The sequence below is a fragment of the Onychostruthus taczanowskii genome, unplaced genomic scaffold (genome assembly GCF_017590055.1).
Source record: "Onychostruthus taczanowskii isolate IOZ18803 unplaced genomic scaffold, ASM1759005v1 scaffold53, whole genome shotgun sequence".
Classification (NCBI taxonomy): domain Eukaryota; kingdom Metazoa; phylum Chordata; class Aves; order Passeriformes; family Passeridae; genus Onychostruthus; species Onychostruthus taczanowskii.
In genome coordinates this window covers 3032945-3058278 of record NW_024502902.1, presented here as the reverse complement: position 1 = coordinate 3058278, position 25334 = coordinate 3032945, and the positions used below count along the sequence as shown (strand labels likewise).

The 25334-nt window shown below is 52.8% G+C and overlaps 3 protein-coding genes across 11 annotated transcripts in view; 1 reads left to right on the top strand and 2 right to left on the bottom strand.

Moving 5' to 3' along the window:
• Positions 1 to 219: 219 nt before the first annotated feature.
• Positions 220 to 16212, bottom strand: PLA2G6 (phospholipase A2 group VI). Of its 4 annotated transcripts, XM_041416703.1 has the most exons (16): positions 15847 to 16211; positions 15127 to 15342; positions 13709 to 13889; positions 12369 to 12556; positions 10754 to 10850; positions 9601 to 9783; positions 9302 to 9410; positions 8553 to 8705; positions 6665 to 6755; positions 5765 to 5928; positions 5114 to 5264; positions 4800 to 4936; positions 4046 to 4200; positions 3136 to 3303; positions 1950 to 2023; positions 1173 to 1459 (listed from the first exon to the last, which is right to left on the bottom strand). In XM_041416703.1, the coding sequence occupies exons 1-16, from the start codon at positions 16053 to 16055 to the stop codon at positions 1318 to 1320; spliced, it is 2418 nt and encodes an 805-aa protein (XP_041272637.1). In that variant the 5' UTR covers positions 16056 to 16211; the 3' UTR covers positions 1173 to 1317. The 4 variants fall into 4 exon arrangements, with proteins under 4 accessions (XP_041272638.1, XP_041272637.1, XP_041272641.1 ...); XM_041416707.1 differs by lacking the exon at positions 3136 to 3303 and having other exon boundaries at positions 15847 to 16212; XM_041416706.1 differs by lacking the exon at positions 8553 to 8705.
• Positions 16213 to 16355: 143 nt separating this feature from the next.
• On the top strand, positions 16356 to 20011 carry MAFF (MAF bZIP transcription factor F). Of its 2 annotated transcripts, none has more exons than XM_041416834.1 (3): positions 16356 to 16759; positions 17865 to 17921; positions 18003 to 20011. In XM_041416834.1, exons 2-3 carry the CDS (start codon positions 17886 to 17888, stop codon positions 18414 to 18416), a joined length of 450 nt encoding a protein of 149 aa, XP_041272768.1. In that variant the 5' UTR covers positions 16356 to 16759; positions 17865 to 17885; the 3' UTR covers positions 18417 to 20011. The 2 variants fall into 2 exon arrangements, with proteins under 2 accessions (XP_041272768.1, XP_041272769.1); XM_041416835.1 differs by having other exon boundaries at positions 16357 to 16759; positions 17868 to 17921.
• Positions 20012 to 20970: 959 nt separating this feature from the next.
• TMEM184B (transmembrane protein 184B) overlaps positions 20971 to 25334 on the bottom strand; it is a 30840-nt gene continuing 26476 nt past the window's right edge. For all 5 annotated transcript variants that reach the window (XM_041416899.1, XM_041416900.1, XM_041416903.1 and 2 more), the window contains one exon: positions 20971 to 24292. In XM_041416899.1, the coding sequence (XP_041272833.1) occupies positions 24051 to 24292 (242 nt within the window). In that variant the 3' untranslated portion in view covers positions 20971 to 24050. The remainder of the gene's footprint in view (positions 24293 to 25334) is intronic.

Here is a 25334-nt window from a genome sequence, read left to right as displayed (position 1 = left end):
CCATGTGCTCCCAGGGCTGGCTGCAGGGACAGCTCGTTCACCTCTATAGTCCAAACAAAGGGTAGAAATCCTGTGTCTCAGGGAGCCCTTTCTCTGATTTTCTACCTGTAAGAAAGTCAGAGTCTGCAAGCCTAGAACCCCTCTTGTAGGATGTAGAATCCCTCTTGTAGGAACTTGTAGGATGGAGAGAAAGACAAGACCACGATGGACCGAACGACATTGGAACCAAATGCAAATCCCCCTTTATTTTAGGACATGTCAGTTTCTCACAGAAACAGGCAGCAGCAGTCCATTCACTCAAAAGAAAATTCAGTTTTTCTGGTTACTCCTCAAAACACCTCCAAATTGATACATAAATTATTTATAAATATGCAAAAATTACTGCAGAAACAACAACTGGTGTAGCAATCACAGTAGAACTGCCAGTCATAATAGAAAAGTAAATCCAAATTGTCACAGGGTTGGCTTCTTTGGTGGGAACTGATGTCAGAGCATTTCAGTTTCACGTTAAGAATAAAGAGAAATGATATCTCTACAAAGCCAAGGCTCTTATCCCTTCCACTGAGCTTGCTGTAAAGACAGGCTTTCACATCTCAGCCCCTGAGCAAAGTGTAACACAGCAAATCAGTGGCACAACAGAGTCCTGGCAGGGGGAGGCTGCTCCCTCTCCAGGCACAGTGTTGCCAGCCCATCCCAGAGGGAAAAGGAGAAGCTGTTGCAGCAGACAGCTGTCTCAGGAAAGGCTTGCCCTTCTCCAAGGCCAGTTGTAACTTTCTGCGTTGTATCTACTGCAAAAAGTTGCAGCATTTCTGCTCTCCTTCAAACTGGGGGTGTTGAGAAAAAAATAATCCTTTTTCCCCATACTATACACTCTGAAATACCTTGGGCCCAGTAGGTCAAGCAATCCCTGAAGCTTTACCAGGCCTAGGCCCATTCTGTGACTTAGGAAGGTGCACGGTGCTTTGTCAGAGGAGGTACTGCACAGACAGGAGACATTCCAGCTGCTACAGCTCAAGATAAGTTGGTGAGGGCTCTGGATTCTGGGTCAGAGAGCAGGGCAGCAAAACCAAGCACAGCAGCAGAGATGGGGTTACAGCACAAAGATAACTGTCAGCGTTTCACAGCTATCATACACGTCATACATTCTGTGTCTGGGAAAACATGTGTATGTGCACTGTTGTCTATTCAATATTAATTCCTCTCGATTATTACACGTCTGTCCCCCACCTCGACACCTTGGCTCAAGGGCAAATCTGAGCGATTTCAGCGTCTGCTGCTCCTTGCCTTCAGCAGGTAGAGTGGGAGCCTGCAGGTCAGTCACGGGCAGAGATGCTGCACCAGCTGCTCCAGCTGCTCCCGCTGCTGGTAGATGTAGAGCTGGGTGTCCCAGAGGGCGTTCACCAGCACAGCGTCGTTCACCTCGTCCAGCATCACCTCCGTGTGCAGCTGCGGGCTGAGCCTGCGGGCAGAGAGCGCGTCACCAGCCGGGCACAGACACGCAGGGGACCCGGCACGAGCCTGCCCAGCAGGACATTCCCACCGAGCGGCTCCCACCGTGCCTCGCTGGTCCGCGGTCTGTCAGCTCGCAGAGCGGAGACCTTCCCCCTCCTTCAAGGCCCGGGCACACTCAGGGCTGAGCCACAGTGAAGCAGCTGCGGCACACGAGGGACGAGTCTAAAACGGGCTGTGCAGGGTGGAACGGGACAGGATGCACATCCCAAAGGGCCGCGCAAGACAACGCCTCCCAAAGCTCCCTTAAGCGGCCCAGACCAGGCGTGCTGTGGAGGGCCGGGGCACGCTCCGGCAGTCCCCGAGGCGTGCCCAGGGGCGGGCCTGGGCAGGCGTGCCTCTGCAGGGGATGCCATTTGGGATGACGCACGCCACAGCCAGGGCTGAAGCCAGAGGGATAAAAATAGGTGAGCGCAAGAGGGCGGAAAGGAAGCTCCTACCGGAAATAGGGGACATCCGTCATCTCGCACCAGGCCCTGGCACGATCCACGGCCGGGCCATCTGCGTCAGTGCACTGCAGGAGAAACAGGCCCGCAGTTACAGCCCGCCTGCTCTTCCCCTGCCTTCCACAGGCTTCCCTGGCACCAAGTCCAACTGCACAAGCCCCAGAGGGAAAATAAAAACCAGGAGCAAGGGCATCCTGGATGGCACTGCTCGCCACCAAGAGCTGGGTGGCTTTTCTTTTATTCTTGGACAGCACAGTGCTCCTGATCCTTGGGACTCACGAATTGCACCCTACAGACCCTTCATACATCACAGCACAGAGTGGATTGCCTCACAGAAACTCCCAGGATGATCTGAATGACAGCCTCCTTGGGATTTCGTCTGTATCCATTCTGTCCAAGCCCTGTACAGCAGAGCCTGTGATTACTTCAGGCCTACTGGGCTATCCTGGGACAGCTTCCCTGGGAGTCCTGAGATAAAAGATAGGAGAAGCAAAAGGACTCTGGGCATTTTCTCACTTCAGGAAGCTAAAAAGGAGATAAAGCAACAGCATTAAAATCATAGTCAGAACTTCAGTTCTGATCTTTCTGGCTTTCACCCATTTAGAGTGTTTTCATGAACAACACGTAATGATCATCTTCCTGAAGCACACAAGTGCATATGCCAACTACACACTCCTTATCACAGCTCTCAACTATTGTTTTTAATTAATGACTCTCTCACTTCTCCAGTATTTACTAATTTCCTCAGAGGGAAAAACAAAGCTTTTCTAAAGAAAAATGAATTGCTGTTTTCTGAGGCACGATTAATTTTTTTTCCCCCCAGGCTGCTCAGATGATAAACAATGCTTCCTGGAAAGATACCGAGTTTCACAAACTCACACCTGCAAACGTTCCTGAGAGTCACTGACCATCATCCTGTCCTTAGCTCCTTTCAGCTGCAAGAATACCCCCTGGGGATGAGTGTCCCTTTGGGGCACTCAAAACCCCAAAGAATCAAGACAGGTCTTCAGGCCTGCAGTGCTCCTGCAATTCTCAAGTTACCCACTACATCCATGGTCAGAGCACTTCCAAGGAAATAGAATTTACTTCTAAAAGGGGGAAGCTGGAAACCGGAAACCTTTTCTCCCTCCCTGCAAGCAACCCCAGGGGTCTTTTGCCATCCCCTCCTCCCAGTACTCACACAATCCACCACCATCTTGCCAAGCTCCCTGGCCCCAAAGACGGTCTTGGCCAATTCCCAAGGGTTTGAGGGGCGGAAAACATCCACAGAGCTCACTGGGACCTGCGGGGGCTTCCCCGTTCCCAGGGAGACCACCAACCCCAATTTTCTCACTTCCTGCTTCCGACCCTGAGGACAAACAAAAGATCTCTTTGCAATGACCAACAATGAAAGTGAAGCACGTCTTTCTAAGCAGCTTCCCAGGGAAGCTCTGAAAGCAAAAGGCTCAGCAGCCTTTTCTTCCCCCATCCTCCCCCTAAGTACGGCCTGGCGAGACAGCTGTAACCCACAGGACTTCAACAGTTGCACCGCTCTGTCCCTTTTTCCCTGACCACACCCAAACCCATGGGACCACCCTGGAGATGAGTCCTAGGAGCAGTCGACCGTGAAGCAGTCCAAGTCATCAGTCATTTTGGCAACACATCTCCCCTTTCAGCTACAGGGAGCAATAGCTGCCACTGGTTATTCAACTTTTTGAAGAACTTGCCACACTACAGAAGGCATTCACTCTTCAGCCTTGCAGAACTACCTTACCCTTGTCCTCTCCATTTATTCTTGGGCAGAAAAAGGCCCTGCAGAGCCATGTCAAGGGCCACATACAACCATCAACTCAATCCTTTTGGTTCAAAGAAGCAAGGAGAGGCTGATGAGACTGTCTTCCCCATTTCATATCCTTGTTAGAAGAGGTATCTCACCTCCCAGCCACTATTCCCAACACATATCCCACTCCATACACTCCCTTTTAGGGTGCTGCACTGCCAATTTGTTTATCCACTAAGATGCATCCACTCTCACACCCGCTTCTTCTTCAAGAGAGGCTCAGTGGGGCCAAAATGCTCCAGTTACCAGTCAAGGCTAGGATTTCCCTCACCTTTTTGATCAGTGTCTTGTTGTACTCGTGGATCTCTGCCATGGCATCGAGGGTGGGGTTGTTGGCCAGCAGCCCTCCATCCAGGAAGCGGCCAATGGGCCGGAAATAAGTGGGAGCTGCACCGCTGCAGCGGGCAGCGCGCCACACCAGCTGCTCTGCAAGGCACAGAGAGCAAAAGGTCTCCTACAGCAACTCTGCTGCTGTGCACAAAAAGCTCCCCACCTCCACCAACACAAATCAGGATGGCTTGCAGTCCCAGGAAACCTTGCCCTACGTGGTTGTGCCTCCTTCTACCAACAGCAGGGCTCCTGCTTGGATGCACAGGATGACTCTGCGGGGCTTTAAAAGACGTTCTCACCACTTCCTACATATCCTGGGTAAAAGTCACTATCCATTTTCTTGCTGCTATTTTGACAGTGAACCACTTATGTGTGCCAGACCAGGCTGCACGCTTCAGTTACGTGGCTTTTCCACATTTTCTGTGGGAGCCCAGGGAAAGATGCTGACTGTAGGCAGGACTCCTCTAGCAGACCCCTTTCCTCATGAACCTCACTAGCCAGGCCCTGCTCCCAGTACAAGAGAAGCCAAGGGAGGAGGAGAGAGGAGAAATGGGAACCATCACTAGGGATCTAGCTACAAGACAAGACCAGGGATGAGCCACTGCTGATTTTCAGGGAGAAAAGAGCATGAAATCTATCTCTGAGGGATGAAACCTCCCCAACCAAACAGGTGGATTGTGTTTACCATCATTTACCTTCTGGCTGAGTGAGTGGCTGGAAAGATGCACTTGTCTCGTATTCAGTGGAGCGTTTTGTTTCTGGTACAGGGTAATTCCGGAAAAGGTGGAGCTCAGCTGGCTGTCGGTCACACAGTGTCCCCGTCACCATAACCCTGGAGAAGCAAGACATGAGAGAGTAAGAGTAAAATGGAAAAAAAAAATCCTTATGGTTTCAACAGTCTGCACATCACACTCCTCCAGATCTGCTCTAAGGCTGAGCATCTCTGCTGACACAGGTCTAGAGCACGTGTGAGACAGCACCAACCAGCACAGCCCGAGGCAGGACTTACTTGGGTTTTCGGACATCTGTCATTTTGGTGTTTTCCCCAAATTCCTTCTTCAAGAACTCATCCAGGGGCTCCGACTTGTAGGGCCGAGAGCCCTGGAACACCATGTCCTTCATGCGGAAGTACAGGCAGCGCATGTAGTCCATGGACTTCCCTGAGATGGGCAACAGTGTTGGCAGGAGCAGGCAGTGGGAGGAAAGGCAGGCAGAACAAACAGCACATCAGAGCAAGGATTTCCCAGGACAAGTGGGAGATGGGAGGCATCACTCCCAATGCAATCCCCTTCCCAAGCTGTCTGTTCCCAAGCTTGGTTCTCAGCAGCATGATTCGGAAGGATTAGAGAGGAAGAGCAAGCACGGAGCAGCTTCCTGTTACCAGAATGTATCAATCACTTTGCTCTAAGGCCTCTGTGGAGAGCACAGGAAATACAGAACATTGCACTCTGCCACCATGCACTCCCCAAAATCCAGGAAACTGCTCAAAGCCAGCTGATGTGAGAAGCAAGCGCAAAGCCAGGTCGAGGCTTTCCTTCATTAAAGAACACCCCTTCAGAAAAGATCTGTCGGGACTCAGAGAGGCAGCTCCCACCACACATCTGCTCCCCCAGGGAGGAACACTCAGACCAGAGTGAGAAGGGATCCAGTATGTCCTCACCATGTACAATAGCCAAGGCCAAGATCCCTCCAGTGCTGGTCCCCGCAATCCAGTCAAAAATCTCACGAATGGGACGGCCTGCGGCCTTTTCAATAGCCAGGAGAAGCTGGATGAGCACAAGGCCACGGATACCCCCTCCATCCAAGCACAGGAGCCGGTCCTGACTGCAGAGAGACAGACACAGATGACTGGGAGCTGTGGGACAGACTATGAATCACAGAACACTCTATGGGAACATGGCCCTGGGGATGGGAAGCTATGCCAGCAAGAAGATTGCTGCAGACAGTGTAACTGGTGAATAAATAAATCCAGCAGTGCTTTCTCAGGTGCAAATAAGACATATCCAATAAGCCTTGCAAAGCTGGCGCAACATCCTTTGCTCTTGCATAGCCACCTCTAACCTTTACACTAGAAAGAGTCACCAGCCAAAAACACACCCAAGTCCCTTACTACACAGTAATGGGTATTGTGTCATAAATAAAAAAAGCAGACAGAGCAAAATGCTGCCAGGAGCACTTCAGTGCCAACTCCTCCTCCACTCCATACAAGGCGAGCTGCAGGCACTGCCAAGACAGTGCAGAGGAGCTGAGTGAACATCAGGGCAGTGTGTAGAGATGGGGAAATCACAAAGCCAAAACAGTGTTGGTGCCCAGTAGCACAGGGGAGGGACAAAGCAGGGTTTCACCTCCTGAGCTCAGGCTCCACTGCAGCTCCAGGCAGGGGTCATTTATGGAAACAAGAGATTTCACAAAACATACTGGAAAAACTGCAATGCTGATGGACATGAAATAATGTCAGCTCTGAGGATGCCATTCCCATGGGTGTGGGAGGGGAGAATTCACACACAGATTTCACCTTCAAACTGCACAGGAGCCTGGACAGAAGCTGTTCCTCACTTACTTTCTTCTAGCCTCACTGGGCATGTCCACAACATCTGGTGCCTTCAACAACTGTCCGAGTGTTGTGGAAATATAGAGAAGGTCCTCGTACCCTAGAGGGCCATGAACATGCAAATGGGAAAAAATAAATTAGAGATCACCAATGTGGTAACTGATTTCCACCATAAACAAAGAGAGAATCTCCAACTCCCTTCCCCATCGAATAAAGGTCCCTGCAGGAGACACAAGCCATCTTACCCACAGCCAACAGGTACCCCCCAAATTTAACTCCACACCAAAGGACAGCAACACCACCCTTTAGAGCAGGCAGCTGTAGATGTACTGGAAAAGACAGGGTTTGGAGAAGCAGATGATGTGCACAGTGGATGAGAGAAGGCAGAGCCCAGCAGCATGCCCACTACGCAGTTTACTGCAAGCTGTTAAGATAAAACCTAAATCTACACCTCAAAGTAACCTAGGCAGGAGAGCCGTGGGGACAGGGTGGCTTGTCATTACCCCTCAGCTGACGTTCACCCAGGCCAGCCTGGGTGCAGGGCACCAATCCAAGCTAGGTGAGAAGCCAGCCTGTGAAACCAAAAGAAGAAAGAACGGGGGAGAGAAGTTACATACTCCTGCCAGCAGCCAGGCCAGAAGGTGGCTGTGGACGACAATAAATTGCGGTGAGGAGTTTCTTCAAGGGCAGAGTCCACGATAAAAAAGGGTTTTGCTCTGTCACTGCATCAGAGCTGGAACTGGGTACGGGTTGCTTTCACTGGGCTGTGGTGAGAAGAAAGTCCTGGTGTCAACAGCCACTGAGATTTGCAGTGACACAGACACATTCCAGGATTGTCCTCTGGTGTTGTGATAAGGCACGAAATGATGACACAGACACTGCTGCTCTCGAGGGGAACAAAAAAGAAAAACTTTATTTTCTGACTCCAACATTTATAGTTTTCTAAAGGTGACAGTGGATTGGAGGGTGACAGTGCCACCTCTCCAATGCCACTGGACAGACCAAGGGTCCATCAATTCTCTCCACCTCCATGAAAGAATGCAAAACATAGGTTATTTACAGAACTGTGTGTGAGAAAGTTTGTTGAAAGAATGTAAACATCAGAAGGCTTAACAAAGTCTTACAAAATCAGGGCGACACTCTGGCCTCACAGGAGAGCCTTTGCAAAGAAAACCTCCAACCTGAGATGGGAAGTGGTCCACAAGCAGATGTTAGCCACTTGCATGCTCTTCTCATGACCCTCCAAGTCAACTCCTCTGCTGCCTAGTCTACAACACCTCTTGTTGCCTCCTCCTGAGCTCTGGAGCTCCCTGAAGGCAGAAAGCCCACCACATAGAATAGACCTATGTGCTTATTCTGGGCAGCACAGACCACAAGATTCAATACAATCGTACGTCCCACACCACGCTTTTCCTATGCATAACAAACCCCATGATCAGGTTGTTTATCCTCAGGCTTCCCTCTTTCCCTCTCCCAGCTGCTGGCCTCCAGGAATAAGTGACACTTCTAAATCCTCTTGTGCCCAGCACAGCACTGGGAGGTCCTCAAGGCAGACCAGCAAGCACCTTCCCTTCCCTGACCCAGCGGACAAACCCTGCAGGCTAAATGCCCCCTCTTCCAGACATGTGAGGGAATCAGCCTTTTTTTTTACAGAGCTACATCGTGTCAGGTGTATAAAACAAATGTTTTGAGTACAAGAGTTCAGAATACACACAGAGGAAAAGCAGAGAAAAGAGATAGGATCCTGCAACAGGTCAATGAGGACAGTCACCACAGAGTCACCAGGCAGTGAGAGCTTTGACAGTTCCCAGCGCACAGCCCATCTGAAGAAGAGGTCTGAGACAGCACTGTGAAGCAAGAAGGGAGAAGAGCGAGGCAGGGCCAGGGAAGGCTTTACCTAAGCTGTTGAGGTTGCTCCGCGAGGAAGGTTGGCCTTCCAGGAAGGAGGCAGCAGATGGTGCCAGGCTTGGGGAGTCAGGGTTGGGTGGTGGGTGGCAGCGCTCGGTCCCTACAGTTTGCAGCAGGTCTAAGAGCACTTTCCGGTTCGCACCTTAGGTGACGGAGGGGGAGTTACAGATCAGAAACAGAATCAGTGCACGTGCACACCACGGGGGAACGTGCTCTACCAAATTCACTGCAGGCCTGACCCTCACAAAGCCTCTGGGATGACCTGGGGAAAGGCAAAACACGTCCCAGGTATCTCTCCCCAAATGCAAGGCAGCAGGACTTGTGCACAGCAGGAGTATCCACTGCTGTACAGCTTCAAGGGTGTGTGCCACACACTTCTTTGGCCCTGAAAACCTGCCCATGTCTGCCTGTGCCCGGGCAGTTCAGCAGTGCTACGCCATCCCGTTGTGAGCCTGCAGTGCCTGACATGGTGGCCTGAAAGGGGGGAGTGCGTGCCAGCTTTTCCTCTTGCATCTCTGTGCCACAGAAGAGAAATTCATCAAGGGCTATTAATACAAAGCCTGTGCTGCTAGCAAAGTAGGTGCTTACTATGTGAGCAACTAGAAGCTGGGAAAGCATGTTGGAGAAGCATCACCCACACATGGCGTGTTTTCACCTCTCCCCAAGACACTGTTTTGGCCACCAAGGGGAGACAGGATGCTGGGCTCACCCTGTAAGGCTGCTGACATGCTCCCTCACCTTTGCTGCTCCTGGCTGCCAACAATCCTGGTGTCTCCCCAAAATCATTGGGGATCTCAACATCTCCTCCGAAGACGATGATTGCTTTGATCATATCCAGGTGGTCATGCTAGGGAATAAGAGAAATCTCGGTCAAGAGCCGCTAGATGATTTCTCATCCCTTCCCTTCCCTTTTCGTTAGCCAAAGCACCCACAAGGGAACACCACACCAAACAGCCAGAATTTCAAAGGACTCTGTCGCTGTCTCAACCCTTCCAGGAAATCCTCTCTCCTTCCCAGCAGCCTCTGCAGGAGCTCACCTTCATGGCCAGGTGCAGCGGTGTGTTGCCGTCGCGCCCGCGGGCGTTGGTGTGGGCGCCGTGCGTCAGCAGCGCCATGGCGCAGTCCAGGCGGCCCCTCTGCACCGCGATGTGCAGAGCCATGTCGGCCGTGCGGCTGCTCGCGTTCACCTCGGAGCCGTACTCCAGCAGCAGCCGCGTCATCTGCGCCAGCGCGGCCCCACGGCACGGGGAGATAGAGCAAGGAGAGAGAGGAGAGCGAGGATAACCGGCTGGGCACTCAAACCATCTCATGGCAAAGCAAGCAGGGGAACAGGAGGCTGCCTCAGCCTGGATACAGTTGGCTGGCAGATGCCAGCTGAATTGTTCCAAGCGCTGGGGTTTTTCTGTCTTTTACCACAGAACTAGTTGGTGGCTGCACAATCTGGCTGGAGCTTCTGGATCCTTTGGGACTGATACACAACTATAATGAATGGCTGAGATCAATGGAAAAAAAATCAGTTCCTACTCAGGCCAGGATCCTTGCAGACTGAAAGGAAAAATTTTGCCTTCTGAGCTTCTCTTTGTAAGCCAAGCTAATTCAAGTCTGCTCTGAAACTCCACAGGACACTTGTGAGAGGAACGGGATATTGCAGGAGGGAAAGAGCCTCCTATAGCAATGCCCTCTGCCTGCAACAAGCATCATTCAGGTGCTCCAGCGTGGCATATCACCATCCTGCCCAGCTCTGGCAGGAGATGGACTTTCCTCCACGCACCACCACTCTGTGCCTACCTCACACTTCCCCTGCAGTTTCTAAGGCATGGATCTGTTTGCTCCCAGGAAACTGGCAGGTAATGAGAAGAGAGCTCCCTCCAGGGGCAATTATGCTTCAGGGACAGTGCTGCAATTTCTTCAACAAAAGGGAAAAGGGACAAGTTGGCAGCTTCACAGACACGGATGAAATACTAGGGATGAGCCCATCAGTTTATTTCACTGCAAGGTTCCACTGCCCTATTCTCTGTGGCAAACAGCAACAACGGGCACAATGCAAAAAAAATCAAACACTGGGCTGCTGGCTGGGCTCTGACGCTCCCAGGGCTCTGCACATGCACTCGGACAAGTTAGCCACAGAAGGAATTAACTGGGTGCTGGGGAACAGCACAGGCTCTCCCCATGGAATTTGGCTCTATTTACCTCTGCCTTCTTTGCCCAGTGCAGTGGAGTGGCATCATAGCGCGGGTCCTTGGAGCAAACCTGGCTGGCATCTGCCTCGAGAATGGCCTGGGCACACCTGGGAAACACAGTGAGATGACAGGATGGGTGGCTGCTGTCTTGACTCAAGACCTCCACTCACATCACCACCTGCCTTCTGCCCAGAGGAAAACCAGGAAACCCTGCAGCAGCATCTCTGCAACAGCTGTGAGCTCCTCAGCTGCACTTTTGTTTTGCTCTTCACAGAAAGTGTGGGCACAACAGGAAGCATACAAGCCAAGTGGTGTTGGGAGCAGGAGAATCTCTCCAATTACAAGTTGTGGAGCAACATCTGGGTGCTTCTCTAATTGAGGAATATGGCATTTCTGGAAACTGTCCAAACCCGAGAAGCAAAATTCTTCTGCTCTCTTTCCATGGAAACAAGGGGATAGAACTGTAATAAATACTTGCTGAAATTAAGAATCTGTGTACTTCCCTATGAGTGAAAACCCACACCTGTTGTGAAGAGACCAATATCTGGTGCCTAGAAAACAGGGTAGGTAGACTTATGAAATTTGGTTATCTTTTCCACCACTATCAAAAAAACCCTGTACAAGAGATGGAGCCCCAGTGCAACCCTGCTGATGACTCCTCTCCGCGTGTGGAGACACGAGGCTTGACTCCATTTCAGAAGGCTGATTTATTATGTTAAATATTATATTAAAATACTACATTAAAACTATACTAAAGAACAAAGAGATCAGAAGGCTACAACAAGAACAGAACAGAATAGAATAACAAAAATCTTGTGACTCCTCACAGCCTTGGCACAGGTGGCTGTGATTGATCATCAATAGAAAACAATCCACACGGACCAATCATGGATGCACCTGTTGCATTCCACAGCAGCAGATAGTAATTGTTTACATTTCTCTCCTGAGGCTCTTCAGCTTCTCAGGAGAGGAAAAATCCCAGCAAAGAATTTTCATAATATCATAGCTACACAACCTCAGCGACCCACGCCCATTCTGGGCTTGTGAATGTGTGTCTAATGCTGGGAAGTACTTTTCAAAATGCTTAAAAATCAGCTACCAGCAGCTAGTGCTGCTTTGAAAGCCCTGTTTGGAAAGCTTGGACTCTCTTTGAATATTAAGTATTAAAAAGCATATACAAATGGAATTGAATTTCTCCGAAGAAAATAAGGAATAAATATTGTGCTTCTTTTGATTCCATTCCAGAGTCTGTTATTAAGAGTCAAGAGTATCTCTGGCCTACAGGAGACAGGAAAAACTAAGCTTTGAAATGAAAGCTTATTAGGATCAGAGCACTCAGAGGTACAGCAATTAAGCATCAGCCAATCATCTTCCTACAGCTCCTTCTGAGAAAAAGCATTTCACAAACATGTATTTTTTAATCTTTCTCCTGATGTCTGACACTGAATAAAGTATTAATTCCAGGACAAAAAGGTTTTATTCTGAAAGCATTTCTTTCTTTCCCACACCAGCACTTCCCTGTTTTTTTTACCAATGACTACACACGAGACCTGTCCTACTGAGCACAGCCCCGGCCAACGCTGAGCAAGTTCACAAGTCCCCAGGCTGCAGGGGACACTACCTACCCCTTCTGGGAGAACTTCAGTGCCGTGTGGATGGGGTAGCCCAGCGTGCCCACGACGCAGCAGCTGGCACGGCACTTCAGCAGGGAGCGAACCATGTCCTCCTTGCCCAGCTGGCACGCAAGGTGCAGAGCTGTCAGCCCTTCATGGCTCAGGTGGTCCAAGCCAGTAGTTGCGGCTCTGCCCAGGAGCTGGAAGGAGAAGACAGTAAATAAATAAATAGACAGACAAACGTGGAAGAGCACCATCTCTTCTTGAGCTCTGAGGACAAACTCTGGAGTGCTGGACCCCTCACAATGCTACAGCTGGTCCTCTCCATCCCTGCTCCCTGTAAATTGTACATCTGTTATGTGCTGACTGGTTTGTTGCAGAAAAGTATGCCACTGTCACACTGAGGAAACCCTGCAAGCCCTGGTGCACACGTGCGAAGTGAGAATACCATTTCTTTGATTTAGCAAGTCATCAATAGAGAAAACAAGCAACATGAGACAGATCAAACAAGCCAAGTTGATGCCACCAGAGAAATAAAGAAGAGGATATCTTTTTAATACAAGGTTCCTAACTGCCCACTCCACAGCATGGCAAGCCCTGATCCTCATCCTATCTCATCATGCATTAGGAAACTCCAACACGGACGGGTAGGCAGACAGAGAGCTGTCACAACAGGTATTGGGCAAACACGGGGCTTGCAGCCATGGGGAAGAGTCAGTCTCAGGCTCACACCAAGTTTTGGGGAGCTGATTGACCTCAGGAACCACGTGTAAGGCCACCCACGCCTTACAAACCCTGTCACTCTGCCCAGCACTTCTCAGCAATCAAGAACACCTACAACTTCAGACTGCCTCTGCCTCGAGGCTCTGATCACTGTCCCCCGTGCAAGGCCACTCAGTTCAATCAGCAGGTCCTGCAGCTCAGGAGAGCCCAGGGCAGCTCCAAACTGCCCTTCAGTCTGCGGGCAGCACACGATCCCCCATGGCAGTATCGGCACACGCTTCCCTACAGGACTCTGCCCAAAAACAAACACCCTGCTCACAGGAGAGAGGAAACAGCCACAGGCCTGAGGAACAGCAGGATGAAGGCCTGATGCAAATAGCAGTGAAGGATTACTTTCTGAGGAAACTTGCTTAACGTCCTTGTTTGAGTGCTGGGTGGAATCTGCACTCTGAATATGGGAAACAGCACCACTAAAGGGAATAGAAGAGGCTGAAACCAGGCTCAAGCAATAACCCAACAGAGGGAAATGACTTTCTCTTCCCCTGTCTGCAGCTGTTTCCCCCTCTCTACCACAGCAAAGAGAAGACCCATTCTAGTCCCACTTTCTCTAGACCAGAAGCCGCTCCCACCTCAATGATCTGGGGGTTGTTTCCCCGCACAGCGTAGTGGAAAGCAGTCTCCCCGTTGCTGTCGGTGATGTCCACGAGCGCGTGGCACTCCAGCAGCTCCAGCAGGCACTCCACGTCCCCCTTGCGGCACGCCAGGTGCAGCGGGGTGCAGCCATCCTCGCTGGCCGTGCTGTTCACACAGCTGCAAGACAGGACTCGGCGTCACACCCGGGAATGGCCACGGCACGAGGAGGGCTTCAGCTGCTCCAGGAGTGACACAGAGGTACCCTCCACATCTGTCCCACCTGGTGCGAACCATGAGGCTCGGGAAAGCCCAGCCTCTTGCCAGGGAAGAAGCACAGGGAAGGGACATCAAGCAGCCCTGTCCTGGACTCTCTCCCTGACACGCTGCTCCTTTTCTTGCCTCCACATGGGATCAGCTCCCTCTGCCCAAAGGAAGGCAGGAGACAGGTTACAGTCAGCAGCCTGGGTGCTGCTATTTGCCCTCCAGTCCCCTAACTCCTCACCAGTCTGCCCAATCCTCAGTAAACTTGTGCTGGTTTTGGCTCAGGCACAGTTACCTTTCTTCACAGTTGCTGGTGTGGGCTGTGTTTTGGATTTGTGCTGGACACAAAGCTGACGATACAGAGATGGTTTTGTTATTGCTAAGCAGGGTTTACACAGAACCAAGGTCTTTTCTGCTTTTTATTCTGATCCACTGGTAAGGAAACTGGAGGTGCAGGGGGGGCTGGGAGGAAACACAGCTGGGACTGGTGATCCCAACTGGCCAAAGGGATTTTCCAGACCATATGACACCATGCTTAGTATATAAAGTGTGGGAAGAAGGAGGAAGGGGTGGGACATTTCGAGTGATGGTGTTTGTCTTTTGAAGTCACCACGATGTGTGATGGGGCCCTGGAGGTGGCTGAACACCTGCTTGCCCATGGGAAGCAGTGATTTAATTCCTTGTTTTACTTTGCTTGTGTACATAGCTTTTGCTTTCCCTTTCTTTATCTCAACCCAGGTTTTGTATCTTCTACCCTTTCAGTTCTCTCCCCACTCCCTCTGATGGGGGAATGAGGAATGGCTGCATGGGCTTGGCTGCTGGCTGGGGTTAAATCACAGCAACACTTTCCCCTTAAAAAACAAGTCCTTGTGGCCAAAACTTCTTTCCAGACAGTCCTACCATACCTCCACTCTCAGTGCTCACAGAGTGAGCAAAAACCTCCAAAATCTGCTCCATAAGAGTTGCAATAGCCTAACCAGTGTCTCTAGCAGGACGCCTCAATCCTTCACTTCAAACACCAGGGCTGCAGGCTCTGCAGCAGCAGGCTGAAACCCACCAAGCAGCTTCCACACCAAAGCAGCGATACTCCAATACAGCCCAGCCTGCCCTCCCAAGCTCCTTGAGAGCACAGACCCCCTCGAGACAGCCTTGCCTCAGGATGCGGTTGTGCCGGAAGCTCTCCCGGCGGCCGAACTCCACGGCCAGGTGTGCCGGGGACCAGCCGGGGTAGCTGCGGATGCAGTCGCTGAGCTGCTGCAGCTCCTCCAGGGACAAGGGCTGGCACGAGCTCTCGTAGAAAGGGCGCAGCTGCCGGGCATATTGCTCAAAGTACTCCAGGGCGTCTGCTTCGTTGTCCAGCTGGAAGAGCCTGGAGAAAAGGCAAGCACAGGGTTCATCCTGCTCAAAGGGATAACCCCAATCCCGTGTATCTGAGGGAAACAGCTCTTTTCCAAACGGCAGCGCTGGGAGTTTTCCTTTTCTTCTTCGTCTAGTGTCATCCTTGTTCCAAGGGAAGCAGGGAGACTACTTCACTGGGAGAGAGCATCCCTCTTCCTGAACAATGTCAGGTTTTGCTCAGAAGCATCCTCTGGATGCTGAACCACCAAAAGGAACGAGCAGAAACGCATGTGGACCTAGAGATGCCCTGTATCATCTGAACTGCCTGCAGCGGCGATGTTCGGGTCTCGTCCTGATTCCACGAGCTGTTTTGCGGCAACTCCTCCACCGCACACGCACGGGCCTTCCACCCCTCCCAGCCCGCCTGCTTCAGCACAGCGCCCCACACGCACGGCCTCGAAGCAGCCCCGCCATCAGCAGTTCGGGGTCTCTGGTCTCCCACCTCAGCAGGGACGGCTACAGGTCTGTCACTCACCGGAACGCCACCTGCGGGCTCTGCGGATTCACCAGCAAGCAGTCCCAGGAGCGAGACAGGCCGTTCTTGTAGAGGGCCACCCGGCCCTCCTCCTGCAGGCAGCTGTGCCCGGCGTACTCGGCGGCCGGCACCTCCCTCACGCGGTACGGGTTCGCGAATATCTGCGAGACGCTGCTGAACGTGTCCAGCAGCCGCCCAAAAAACTGCATCTTCCCAGAGCCTCAGGGGCGTCTCCCGAGGGAAAGGCGGCCGCTGGCTCCGCCGACCCGGAGCGCCGCGGGGTGACACGGGGGCCGGGAATGGGACGGCCGGGATCCGGGGATGGCGCCGGGCAAAGCACCACGGGCCCCCAGCGCCCCCTGCGCGCGGCCCGCCAGCCCCGGCACCGCCCCCGGCACGGGCCAATCAGCGGCGCCGCTTCCGGGGCGGGGCCACAGGGCGGGATTAAAGCCGCACCCGTCGCCTGCCGGGGAGGAGGGCGGAAGGCGCCATCTTTGCGAGGGGCGGGGCGGCGGGTGGGGCCGCCCTTCTTAAAGCGGTAGCGACCCATTTCGGTGGGGCGTTCTGCTCCCGCGGCAGGGCCGGGCACCGGTCGTGCGCCACCCCTGAACCCGAGTTGCAGCCGGCGCTGTTGGAGCGCGGCCGCGTTCACAGCGCGGTGTGCGGTGTGCGCCGGCAGCGCTCGGAGCGGGCTGGCACCGCGGGACGCTTTAAGGGCAGCGGGCGCTTTAAGGGCAGCGGCCGCCCCGCGCGGCTCGGCGGCGAGGGGGCGTGGCGAGGGTGACGTCACCGCATGACTGTGTTTTTATGAATGAAAAGAATCCGCGGGTGAGTAATCGCGGGGAGCGAGCTTGGAGGCGCCGCCCGACGCCCCGAGCCGGCAGCGGCCCCGCGGGACCAGCGCAGCCGCCAGGTGAGCGCCGGGCAGCGGCCCCTCCGCTCCCGCCTCGGCCTCGGCCCCGCGGGGCGGCCGGGAGAAGGGGGCGGCGGGGTCCGGCACCGGCTGGAGGCCTCCTGCCGCCGCCGAAGGCGGGGATCCGGACCGGGACTGGGACTGGGACTAGGGTTGGGGGGAACGGGACGAGGGGGGCGGCCGGCCAGCCACGCTCGGGGCCGTCGGTTCTTCCTTTCCAATTCCCGGCCACCGCCCTGGAGGGATCCACCGCCGCTCCTTCGGCTCCGGCGGCGGATCCCCGGCCCGGATTGCATCAGCTTCCAGCCGGCCCGGCTCCACCTTTCCCGCCGCCCCCCTCCAGCCCCTCATTCCTCTCGGGGCGCTCTCGGCCCCGTCCCGGCCCCCCTCGTCCCTCCGAGGGCTCTCCTAACGAGACCGGCGTTCCCCGAGGTGCGGAGAGGCTGCCGGGCTGCAGTCCGGCGTCCCGGACCCCTCCGAAGCCCGGCCCGGGGAGGGACCGGCCGTGGCGAGGGGCAGGCACCGCTTCCGTGACTTTCACCCCTGCGGTGCTGAATCACGGGGCGGCCACTTCACCCGCCTGCGCTTCGTGACCGCGACCCTTCGCCCGCCCCCGCAGCCCGGGGACACCCGAGCCCTGCGCCGGGACCCGCGGTGCTCTTGCCGGGGGGGGGGGCGGCACCTCCCCGCGGGTCCCGGCTCGGTGACTCCGCCACGGTGTCACTCGCTGGGGCTGCTGCTTTTACTTTCCCTCCAGCCCCGGGCGGATCTCGCCTGTGTTTCCTCCCCGCGGCGAAGGCTTGGCATCCCAGCCGGCGGCTGGGGCATTTTGGGTCCCCTGGGCAGAGCAGCATCCCAACCCTCTCGTGATGGGATGAAGGAGGGTGGGAGGTCCATCCTTGCCCCATTATTATTATTATTGCTTGCAGTCGTCATTGCTATTAATATTATTACTATGTACTTTTCAAAAGGAGTGGGATGAGTCATGCGGCCCGGGGTGGGGGGGATGTGGGCAGCGGGCAGGTGACCAGCAGAGCCGGTGTCCTCTCTGCTGAGGTGGGGAACACGGGGCTGGCAGTAACCAACTTTTCTCCTGGCTGCTCAGCAGGGCCGGAGTGAGGAAAGGATGGCTGCAGACGGGCTCTCCAGCAAGGCTTTGAAGGTGAGCACCAGTGGGAACAGGGGTTTGGGAGTCAGCGGGCTGGTTTCGGGGGTCTCAGGCAAGCACCCCTCTCTCCGACAGGTGAAGCGGGAGCTGGGGGAGAACACTCCACTGCTGTCGGATGAGGAGCTGATGGGGCTGTCAGTGCGGGAACTCAACCACCACCTGCGGGGCCTCTCCAAGGAGGAGGTGGCGAGGCTGAAGCAGCGTCGCCGGACGCTGAAGAACCGCGGTTACGCTGCCAGCTGCCGAGTGAAGCGCGTCTGCCAGAAGGAAGAGCTGCAGAAGCAGAAGATGGAGCTGGAGTGGGAGGTGGACAAGCTGGCCCGGGAGAACGCTGCCATGCGCCTGGAGCTCGACACCCTCCGTGGCAAGTACGAGGCCCTGCAGGGCTTCGCCCGCACCGTGGCCACTCACGGGCCCCCCGCCAAGGTGGCTACGGCCAGCGTCATCACCATCGTCAAGTCCGGCACCAACCAGGCCGCCTACTCCTAGTGCTGGCCTCCGTCCCCCGGCTGGACGCAGTCCGCCCCGGGGTGCCTTCCCCGTGAATTGCCTCCCAGCCCTTCCCCAACCTCCTCCCTGTCAGGACCTGTGCCCAAAATCCTCTTTCTCCCATTCCTTGACCTCCAGCTCCCCCAGGTAGGGAGGGCTGCTGCTATGTGGGTGCTTGGATGGAGAACAGGGCCTCACTGGTGGCCCCCATAGCCCCCTCCCCTCTTGGGTGTGCAGACAGGAGAGAGCGAACCCACACAGTGGGGAAGCATCCCACAGCTCCAAGCTGGTAGGAAAATGCCAGGTGCCTCTTTTTTGTGAGAGGGCATGGGAGAGCTATATGTGGGCCAGGCAGTCCGAGGAGCATGTGCCAGAGAGGGAAAAAAGGAGAGAGAGGTTTTGCAGTGTAGGGGAAGAAGGCATGCGAGAAGGGTATCGGCATTGGGCAGACAACCAGGACCACAGCTGGGAGGAGGTGGCAGCATGTCTGAAATCCCTGGGGATGCAGATGGCAAGGGAAGGTGAGCAGGTCAGAGGGGGAGATAAAGTGGCTGCGTGTTAGTGCCTGGTAAGGGTGAATGCAATGGGAAAGCACTGTGGCAGCTTGTGGTGCTGGGGAACCCCAGAGGTGACAGTGATTGGGCAGGGGGGAGCTGGGAGATGTGAGTGGGTCAGCCCAGGCTGTTGTCCACTAAGGGGAGAAGCAGTGGTTCTGTTTGATCTTTCTCTATCGTGCACATCCTTCACGCCTCTTCCTGCTGACGGGACACTCAGCCTGGCCGGGTGTCTGAAGTGCAGCAGCACCGGCAGGAAGGAAGCAGAGGCAGCTGGAGCAGAGATAAACACTGTTTTGCTCAGCACAGGCCAGCTTGTATGGCCCCCCAAGCCCTCCCTGGTGCCCCACCACCTACAAAGCCCATGGAAAGGTGCTCCTGGCCCTCAGAGTCAGAGATGTGGAGGCAGAGAGAGGGGTGGAGGTGCAGGAGGTGGGAAGTAGGGGTGGAGAGCATCCCTGCTCCTTGGAGCTGCCTGGCAGGCAGATAGGCTCCTCCCTTTGGTTTTCCTCCAGCTTGGACACCGGTGTGGGACAACCGGCTCTTGAGCAGGCTGAAAGGCTGGAGAAGAGCTGGGTTGGCTAAATGCAGGCAGCACAGGGGAGGGAGCAGGAGGCAGGTCCATCTCGGGATCTGCTGCTGCAGATGATTCCCCCACCCCTCCGTTCTGCCCCTGCCCGGGTATCGCCACGCCAGCCGCCCTCGGCTGCAGCCTCCATTCTTCCCTGTAGAGGTGCCTGCCACTCCTGGATGGGGCACTGTGGTTGGCATCCCCCACCCCGACTCCTCTTGGGTTTATTTATTGCACGAACATAAGTTATTTTCACGTCCTCTTTGCCATTCCGCCTCTCGGCACAGCCAGGATGTTGGTACAGAGACGTACTTTATATTTTATATATGCAAATCACATTTTATCTTATACTTATATAGAGCAAAAAAAAAACTTATTTATTTTCTGACTTACAGTATGTGTCCTACCTGACTCCTCTGTATTTTGTAGACTTTACAAATAAAGCAAGTTTTGGTTTGTTTTTTTTTCCACAGCGGGAGTGTGTTTGGTCATTCTTGAACTTGGGACAGAGCCATGTCTGAGACCAGGTTTTCTATCTCCCTCTGGCTTTGCTGCAGGACATGCTCAAGAATGTGCCCAAAAAAGACGGGATGGGGGACAGCTCATGGCTTTTTAGGACAAAACCAGATTTACAGAAAAGGGCTAAAAAAGCACAAGTAATGCTGAATACCACCCCACAAAGCACTCGCTTTCAGGAGCAGTGCAGCTGTGCTGAATCAGCTTTTCCTGGGAAAGGTAGTGCTTTTCACTTCAAAAATTCCCTCCAGGCTGTCCTTGGATCAGGTGCAGGAGAGGCAGGTGCAGGGCATCTGTGCCCAAAAGCTTCCCTGTTGAGTGACCTTATCACCTTACCTGGGAACAGCAAGGAAAAAAGCAGTGAGCTGCCCACTCATGGGCAGGAGATGGGGAAGAAGTGTGGAAGGCACCTTATCGGGAGATGAAGCTAGACCTCCTCCCTGTGTGGAAAAGCCACCCTTCCTCAGAACTGAGCTGGAAGTGGTGAGCATGTTCCAAATTCCCAGGTGGGCCAGGTCCCCAGCAGGCTGCAACACTCAGGATGGTTTGGGGGTTTGACATTCCCATTCCCTCTGACACTGCAAATGGCCCCAGCCCCAAACAGTGCTCATGGAAGGAAATCCCAAAGCCATTGTTTGCTGGGGTCTCCTCCTTCCCACCAGCGTTTCAGTGAGCACCTAAGGAAGGCTTCATCTCTACTCCAGGTTTTTGATCATGGGTTCTACTCCTGCCTTGGGCCAGCAGTGGTGTCTCAGCCCAGGGCGCTGCAGTGATGCTTCTCTATCAGCTCCAACACCTGGAGCTTCCCTTCTGAGAAGAGGACAAGAGATCCTGACCCACCAAGCCTCAGTCCATGCAAGGAGGAAAAACTCAGAGAAGTCACCCAGACAGCACCACACAGAGGCAGCTTAAGTACAATCTATATTATCTCTATATTTTTTATTTGTCATCATATTTGCTCATTTCTGCGGAGTATAACGTCACAAAGACCAAAATAGAGAGCGGCTTGTCGCTGAGCTCACATCAGTTAAACACAATAGGTACAAAACTAGGTGACTCTGTCTTATTTATCATACTTTTTTTCAGTCATTTATATACAAAGAACTACTCTATATGGAAAAATAATAAACAAATCCCATGGGTATGTTACATAGTAAACAAAAAAGGAAGGAAGGAGAGCGGAAGCAGGTGAGGAGAGCAGCTCCAAGGTCTGCTCTTGGAACCAGCACATTTCCTGGGTCCTGGGCTACCTTGAGCAGACCAAAAAGACCATGGATGCCTTGGCCTTCTTGGTCTCAAGCTCTGGATCTCATATTTGTTCCTCCAACACAAAGTGGCTTCAGAGCCGGTGCTTGCTCTGGCACTTGCCGGACACAAGGAAGAGCAGGAAGCTCAGTGATGGATGATTTTGTGTGGTGTTAAAAAACATATATATTTATAAAATTATAAAGTAGGGCAGCTAGGTACTAGCTCACCAGGCTCCTCTGAAGGCATCTGGTGTAAAAGAATTATACTTGAAACCATTACACACAGGATGCTTTAAGAATATCCAGATCCTCTGCACAGTGCATATATATATATATATACATACACACACACACACATATATATATATATATATATATATATGTATGCAGGAGACATTTCAAAATAAGTTCTAAGACATGCATCTCTAAGCCTGGACCACCTTCATGCTCAATGGGGCAATCACACAGATTCCAGCCACCCAAATGCAACAAAGATTGGGGGCAGTCACCAAGTGATACTGGGACATCATCAAGGCCTGCAAATGCAAAGAAAGGGGAGTATGGGATGATGTCCCATGTCCCACTTTCCTAAGTGAGAGAAACATCGGTATCTCACATTAAAGGAATATTAATCAAAGCCACAGAAAACAGAAGTAAAGTCTGTTAAACCTTCAGCCCTGCTTTCCAGGCAGCTTATGCATGAGGAAATTTTACATCAAGCCCACACAAAGCCTGGCAGAATGCGTTTGCATGTCTAATTAAGCAGTCACAAACTTAGGAAAATTAATAACCAACAGCATGGCTTTGCAGGATGTGTGTGAATGGGGAAATCCAGCAGCAGAGAAGCTGCTGGATCCACTGACCCTCCCTCCAGCTCCCTCAACAGTACTGCTGCTCTCACCTGCTTCACTATCTCCCAGAAACATCAGTACAGGAGGAGGCACTATCCTTAAGCTTTTCCCTATCTAATGCTCACAGCAGGGAGTAAACCTGCCTCTCTTCAAGCCTTTTTGCCCAACTTGGGCAGAGGTGCTGAATAAATGAGGTGCTCCTCACTCACTGTTGCTTCTGAGACACTCAATGAAGAAGCAAATGGATCAAGAAACAAACGGACAGGAAAACTCCAGGCAGCAAACCAGACTCCAGTTCTCCTAGCAGGACAGCAAGGAGCAATCCAGAATCACACGGGTCTGCTCTCGGCAGGGGAGGCGTAAAGCAGGAGAGGAACGGAGAAACTACAGCTGAACACAGCAGCTTGCTCCAGTCTCAATTTTGCTTCCTGCTTGCAGGTAGGAGCATCTGAGCTGCAGCACTTGAGTGTGCCGCCTACTTTTCTCCTAGATAATTTTAAGCAAGCAAGAGGCATTTCCTGGTCCCTAGATAGATCTACAGAGGGATCACTTTTGTTTTGGCTCCACTAAGTACTCATGGGTTCATCCAAAACCCAACAGAAGCAAGGGGAAGCTTCTCCCACTTTCATGGATGCTGGTTCCACCCTTGATAGCACTGCAGGTGCACCAGAGCCTGTGAAATGTGCAGCAGCAGCAGCAGCAGCAATTGCTGCCTGAGAAAATGAAAGAGACAACTTTGACCAGCCAGGTCATGTCAGGTTTCAAGTCTGCTCCAGTCTGCCCCAGAACAGCTACAGAGATAAAAAACAAAGGAGTGTGCAATATTCCTTCCTGAATACTCCAGCCTAAGGGTAAAACTCCTGTAGCTCAGGGGAAGTCAGTGATTATGAGCATGGGGAGAGCTGCCTGTGAGAGATCAGGACCTGCTCTGGCACCTACCTCTACCAGGGGCAGATGTGATGCTGGGGGATAGGAAACAAGAAGAAAAACTGATTTTGTGTTTACATATCTTCCCTTCCCAAAGAGGAGTGAAGGGGCCAACGCTCTATAAACTTCCGCCACCTATCATAGCCAGTCCTCAGTCTTGTTAGCAGGAGAAAGATGCTCCAGGGAGGCTTCCTGCCACAGGAACGCCAGGGAGATGGGAAGCTTGGATACCTGGTGATTAAAAAATTCCACCCTTGTGAAAATATAATTCCATCCCCACTGAGCTTCAACAAGCTTTTGTAGCAACTTGAGATGCAGGGAGCCAAGGAACACGCAGAAAGCTTTGTCCTTTTGCCCTTTGCTCCCTCAATGACTCCAGGACTCACAACCAGGTGCTCAGGAGGGTAGGGACAGATGTTCCTTACTTAGCACTCAGGGCAATGGCTATTTAGAAAGACCAGTCTCTGGTGTGGTCCTCAGGAACGCTTATGGCTGCATCCCCATCCTATTTCCCAAGGATCACAGAGATGTTAGTACCAGGGAGCTGGAGAGAAAGAAAACTGTGCCTAAATCAACCATTCAGGAAAAGAAATAGAAAGCAGTCAGGTTGTTCTGTTAGAAAAAAACCAAAAACATTTTTGGCTACAACTCTAGGCTCCAGTCAGTCACACTCCACACCAAGCTGGGCAGGTGTGGGAAGCCAGAGCCCCAAACCCTGGAGCTTTCCTTGAATCAATTCAGTTTGATTGCTGCCATAAGGAATGGGCTCGAGCATGGAGGCCTGGCCATTCTGCCACCTCTGCATTGCTCATTGTGTCCGTACCCACAAAAGCTAATGGGAAGTGCTCACTTCTGCAATCTTTACTCTCGAGGAAGTGATATGACTTGTGTGTTTCTGCATTAATAAATTATTAAAAAAAAAAAAAAAAAAGAAGGAACATGACAGCCTGTGCTGGCAGTTTCCCCTCCTAGAATTCATCATCAGAGCTCAGCAAGAGGGTCTTCTCGTTGTCACGGGCACCGGAGCAGCTGTGGGAGCGCGAGATCACGTGGCTGCCGTTGCGCCAGGGGGGCCCGTGCTCCAGTGTCGACTGTTGGGTGTACTGCTGGTAGGCTGGAGAGAAGTTGTGGATCGCATCTTGGACAATGTCATGGGGATTCATGGTCTCCTTGAGGCTGCTGGAGATGCTCTTCATGGGAGCACAGCGACCTGTTTGGATAAGACAGGAAGGGACAAGTAAAGAACACTGCTGCCTTCCCCACAGCCCTTAATAGGAAGGTAAGGAGAACAGGGAACATGCAGTCCTAGATCCTGCACAAGGTGGGTTACAGACTTCCTTAAGCAGCTGCTGAGGAAATGCCACACAAATAGTGTTCAGCTTTATCAGTGGTGCTTCTAAACCCAAACACTGTGAGCCAAGTGAATCCACCACAGCACCAAATGGGGGACATACCATGAGAAAGGGTACACCCGCAGAGACATCCTCCACTGCACACTATTGGTGCTGGCCTAGGTGTGCAATGAATACAGTCAGGTGGGAGGTGCTCCTCTAAACACTTTCAGAAGACAAAAACTAAGTAAATTCTAAAATATAGGAGAAATGGCATTTGCCATTCCACTCACTGGAAATTAAGACTGCGAGGTGGTATCAAAATGCCCATGGGAAAGAGATCATACAAGTAAAAAGCAGCACGAAGTAAGGAAAGGAGGGAAACAGGCAGTACTAGAGGCAGAACTACCCCATGTGTCATGATGGTACCATGAAGAAAGCAGCAGATGGAGAATGTACCACCCAAGTGCTCAGCACAGAGGGAAGTGGTGTCTCCTAGGAGCTGCCATGTCTCATGGCCTCTAGGTTCCATTTCCAGTGTGGGCTTCTGGGGATGAGCTTCTGCTCAGTTCTGGGGATGAGCTCCCTAGAGTATCAAAGTATGCTGATCATCTGTGGCAATCATAAAAGTGAAGGGAGGCTGGGGTGAGAGCAGCTCCCTTGAGAGCCACGCAGCTCTTTGGAGAGAGATTCCCAGAGCTCTGACACAAATGCTCCAAAGCTACGCGTTAATGCCCACGCAGCTGTTTTACTACTTGTAATCCAGACAACCCTAAAGCAGCTGTGTGAGGCAGTGGAGTCACAGACTTGCAAGGAAAGGAGAACAAGGGGCAGGGCAGGTTGTAGGCAGGCTGGGAATCAGGAGAGAACAGCATCCCAGCTAAAAACCAACTGAGACAAACACACAAAGCATGCTGTACC

What these genes read in the sequence shown, in the direction of transcription:
- PLA2G6 (XM_041416703.1), bottom strand. Translation starts at nt 16,055, where the DNA reads ATGCAGTTTTTTGGGCGGCTGCTGGACACGTTCAGCAGCGTCTCGCAG. An exon ending in GGCAGCCAGGAGCAGCAAAG is followed by an intron (nt 8,706 to 9,301) that starts GTGAGGGAGCAT and finishes CCGTCACCTAAG; the next exon opens with GTGCGAACCGGAAAGTGCTC. An exon ending in CCCAGTGAGGCTAGAAGAAA is followed by an intron (nt 5,929 to 6,664) that starts GTAAGTGAGGAA and finishes GTCTCTCTGCAG; the next exon opens with TCAGGACCGGCTCCTGTGCT.
- MAFF (XM_041416834.1), top strand. Translation starts at nt 17,886, where the DNA reads ATGGCTGCAGACGGGCTCTCCAGCAAGGCTTTGAAG. An exon ending in TCTCCAGCAAGGCTTTGAAG is followed by an intron (nt 17,922 to 18,002) that starts GTGAGCACCAGT and finishes TCTCTCCGACAG; the next exon opens with GTGAAGCGGGAGCTGGGGGA.